This window comes from Alnus glutinosa, chromosome 3 (assembly GCF_958979055.1).
Source record: "Alnus glutinosa chromosome 3, dhAlnGlut1.1, whole genome shotgun sequence".
In the NCBI taxonomy this organism is placed as follows: domain Eukaryota; kingdom Viridiplantae; phylum Streptophyta; class Magnoliopsida; order Fagales; family Betulaceae; genus Alnus; species Alnus glutinosa.
The window spans coordinates 35,324,233-35,328,609 of record NC_084888.1 but is presented as its reverse complement, the minus strand read 5'-3'; the positions used below and the strand labels follow the sequence as shown (position 1 = coordinate 35,328,609).

Genomic DNA, 4,377 nt, shown 5'->3' with positions numbered 1-4,377 from the left:
CAACTCTTTTGCAACACTCATTATTTAATTACTATAAATGACAGTATTTATTACGAAAAATCATGAGAATTTTAAAATTTTAAAACTACTAATTAAATAATTAAATTTATCTTTTTATTGAAATAAGCTTTTACGATAAAAACGGGGAGTCAATAATTTAATTTGGATTTCACTTTACTTTTCATTTAAAATAAAAGAATTTGAACATGATTATATGATTAAAAAAGAAAACTTGGTTTTATCTTTTATTTATAGAGGACCTTGGGTAGTAATTCGTATTCGTGTGTTGAATTTTGGTCGTGTTAAAGTATGTGTATAAAGTTATATAGGTCAACAATAACTCAATTCGTTTAATTACATGGTTTAGATTTCTAACCCTAATCTGTTAATTTTATGTTAAGTTTGTGGAAGGTTCGCGGGTCGTATAAAAACTTGTAATATTTCAAATGTCGTGTGTTAGATTCGGATCATGTCGAGGTATGGATATAAGTCTATATAAATCAATAATGATTTGACCTATTTAATTAAAAAGAGTAAAACACCTTAATTATAATATGCTAATTTCGTATTCAATTCGTGTCCAAATCATGTTAAAAATTGTCTTCACTAACTGAGATTCAAATGGTTCAAGAGTGATGTTACACATACTCACACTCTCACACTCCATAACATGGCTTTTAAAATTGAGTAATGCTATATGCAAGACTCTTATCCCCCTATTATTCCTCAAAGGTGATGTGTTTTTTAAAATTACAATTGAATCAAAATATAATAGTGATCAATCAAAAATCCAATGATTATTTTAAAAATCACATCACCTTTAGAAAAATAAGAAAGGGGATCTCAGTCTTACATAATGCATTACTCTTTAAAATTACTATTGAATTTAGGTGAGGCTCAAATGGTTCAAGAGTAATGCTACAGACTCTTCCACTCCTACACTTCTTGACATGATTTTTAAAATTATTATTGGATTTTAGACGGATTGTTATTAGATTTTGATCGAGTGTTAATTTTAAAAGCCACATTAAAGAGTGTAGGAGCACTGAGAGTGTATGTGACATTTCTCAATGGATCAAACATAACCAAAATGGTTCCTATGTGAAATAAAATAGCACGCACCATAAGTAGTAGCAGTTTAGTGGCTTCAAGGAAATTTTCAAGAGTTTCAACACGCAGTAGGATGTGGGTTTAAATCACGCAATGTGATCTCACTGATATCCTAATAGAACTGAATTAAACTATAACTCACTCATACTTGAGGAATCGCTCGCGATTCCGGGTTCCACCATTTATTATGGTAACCCAAATAGCTAATGTTGGTCTCTCCCCATTCGTTTTGAACTAAAATAATAATAATAAAAATAAAAAAGTAGACCGCTTTGTGAGTTTATTTTTGTAGCATTTTTTTCGGGAGGGCCACTTTTCTTTATGCAAAGCGCACCACATGCCACCACCACACCACATGGTTTCTGAAGTTCGAAGTCGTCTCTCTTTCAGCGCGCACCAGCAAAAAATGAAACTGGGTCACGATGGGAACGGTCACTAGGCGTTCAGTTTTCCGCTTCCAATGGGTCCGTGAAGTCGGTGACGTTCCCTTGACAGTAGGTCAACCCGTCTGTCCTGATCCGCTCTTAAATCGCTTTCTTTCTAGAAATCTCTTTTGATTTTCTGTCGACAGAACCATTTCTCAAACATTTCTGCGCTTCAGCACCATATTATCATCATTTGCACCCTGACTTTTCTCTACCTCACAAAGCTCAACTCTTCTTAGCTCTCATGGCAGAAAAACTCATCTCTCTCTGGGTTTTCCTTCTACTCCTATGTCCAGTAAAGCCTCAAGACGATGCTAGACCCTTGTTGGACGGGTTCAGCGGCGGGTTCAGCGCTGCAGGCAACAACTTGAGCTTAGACGGCGTTGCAGCTGCGGTTGAGAACAATGGCGTACTAAGGCTAACAGACTACTCCTCGATCATGGCTTCCGGCCACGCCTTTTATTCACACCCAATCCAATTCAAGAATTCCAGCGGCGAAGTCAAGTCCTTCTCCACCTCGTTCGCTTTCGTTATAGTCCCCCAGCCTGGGAAACAAGGCGGCGATGGCCTCGCTTTCGCAATCTCTCCCGTACAAGGGATTCCAGGGGGTAATCCAGGCTCTTATATTGGCCTCTTCAACGCCAGCAATAATGGGAACGTCTCCAACCATATATTAGCGGTCGAATTCGACACTTACATGAACGCCGAGTACGGTGAAACCGATAACAACCATGTTGCCGTCGACATCAATAGCATAATATCGAACAAATCTGCACTGGTTCCCTTTAATTTGACGAGTGGTCAGGCAATTCAGGCATGGATCGATTATAATTCGCCAACAAACCAATTAAATGTCAGGCTTGCGACGGACTCTACCAAACCCAGTTCTATACTTTTGTCCTCTACAGTGAACCTCTCACAAATTCTTAATGAATCTATGTACATCGGATTTTCTGCTGCTACTGGTCAAATCACGAGCTCGCATTATATCCTGGGTTGGAGCTTCAACATGAATGGAGATGCTAAATCTCTCAATTTAGTTCAACTTCCTAAGCCCCAGCTCCCCAGTACTGCCACTGGGACCAAAAAGAATCGTACAGGCCTAATTGTTGGCGTCTCAGTTTCAGGTGCTTTCGCTGTCATTTTGCTTGCTGCTTTGACGTTTTACATGGTCAGGAGGAAACGGAAGGCTGATGCGGTTGAGGACTGGGAGCATGATATTGGTCCGCATAGATTTTCTTACGAGGAGCTGAAGAAAGCAACAAGGGGTTTCAAAGAGAAAGAGCTACTTGGATCTGGTGGGTTTGGTAAAGTTTACAAAGGAACTCTGCCGAAGTCAGATACCCAAGTTGCTGTTAAGCGTATTCCTCAGGATTCCAAACAGGGCTTAAAAGCGTTCATATCGGAGGTTGCTACTATCGGTCGTCTGCGTCATAGAAATTTGGTTCTATTATTGGGTTGGTGTCGTCGGGAAGCTGATCTACTACTTGTGTATGAATTCATGCCTAATGGAAGCTTAGACAAGCACCTTTTTGATAAGCCCCAATCAATCCTGAGCTGGGAACAAAGGTTCAAGATCATCAAAGGAGTGGCTTCAGGGCTTCTATACTTACACGAGGAGTGGGAAAAAACTGTAGTTCACAGGGACATCAAGGCCGGAAATGTTTTGTTGGATTCTGAGTTCAATGCAAGGCTGAGCGATTTTGGTCTCGCTAAGCTATACGAGCACGGCTCCAACCCAAGCACCACCAGGGTTGTGGGGACGTTGGGGTATATGGCACCTGAGCTGACGCGCACAAGCAAGCCGACGACCAGCTCCGATGTGTATGCCTTTGGAGCTTTGCTGCTGGAAGTGATATGTGGTAGAAGACCCATTAATCCTACAGCATCGTCTGAGGAGCTCATGCTGGTGGACTGGGTTTGGGAGAAGTGGGCGGTCGGAGCAGTACTTGATGTTGTTGACCAGAGGATGGAGGGCAGGTTCGATGAGGCTGAGGCTGTTTTGGTGCTCAAACTGGGCTTAATTTGTTCCAATGAGGACGCCGAGGCACGCCCTACGATGAGGCTGGTGTTGAGGTACTTGGAGGGCGAGTTGGCGCTGCAGGAGGCGGTGGAGATGCCATATAAGAAAAAAGGTGGTGCTGCCGCTGGTCGTCGGACTCGTGCCATTGAGTTTGAGGATTATACGCAATCCATTCCGACTGCATCGTCGGTGTATGACGTTGATGGTAGGTAGGCTGACGGTCCTCTTTCTTTCTTTCTTTTTTCCTTCCTTTTTCTCTTCCTTTTGTCTTTAGAGAAATGCACACTTTCTAAAAAATTTCTCTAAAATTTGCTCTCCAAAAAACAATGTGTAACAGTTCTGTATAATTTATTATTTTAAAAAATTGTATCATCAGGATTACGACACATTTTGGAGAGCAAATTTTAATTTTTTTTTTTAAAAAAAGTGTAACATTTCTCATCTTTGTAAGTTGGATTGTAATTTGGATTTTAAGATTTCATTACCTGGTTATGGTAGTACCTTTGCTTGGAAGAAAATATATTATTCAGCACCTATGAAGATGCAGTATTTACAAGGCCAATTTTGGTTAAAATATGGATTTCAACATGAGCTCAAGGGGTAAATCCGTTCTAATTTTGATTGGGTTTGCGGCCGTCTTACATTAGAGAATTATTTTACTGTCAAAATTTTATTTTGTTATATCATTTAAATCTAATGTTATGTTATTTAAAATTTTAAATAACGTAATAATATATGCACAGTTAAGTTTAATTTTTTTTTTTTTTTCGACATGTCTACACAAGAAGAAGAAAAAATATTCGAATTAATAACTTCTAC

The 4,377-nt window shown here is 39.5% G+C and overlaps 1 protein-coding gene across 1 annotated transcript; it reads left to right on the top strand.

The window, feature by feature from the left end:
- Positions 1-1,462: 1,462 nt before the first annotated feature.
- LOC133864962 (L-type lectin-domain containing receptor kinase S.4-like) lies at positions 1,463-4,126 on the top strand. The gene has a single exon (XM_062301415.1). The coding sequence runs from the start codon at positions 1,780-1,782 to the stop codon at positions 3,769-3,771; it is 1,992 nt and encodes a 663-aa protein (XP_062157399.1). The 5' UTR covers positions 1,463-1,779; the 3' UTR covers positions 3,772-4,126.
- The last annotated feature ends 251 nt before the right edge of the window (positions 4,127-4,377 follow it).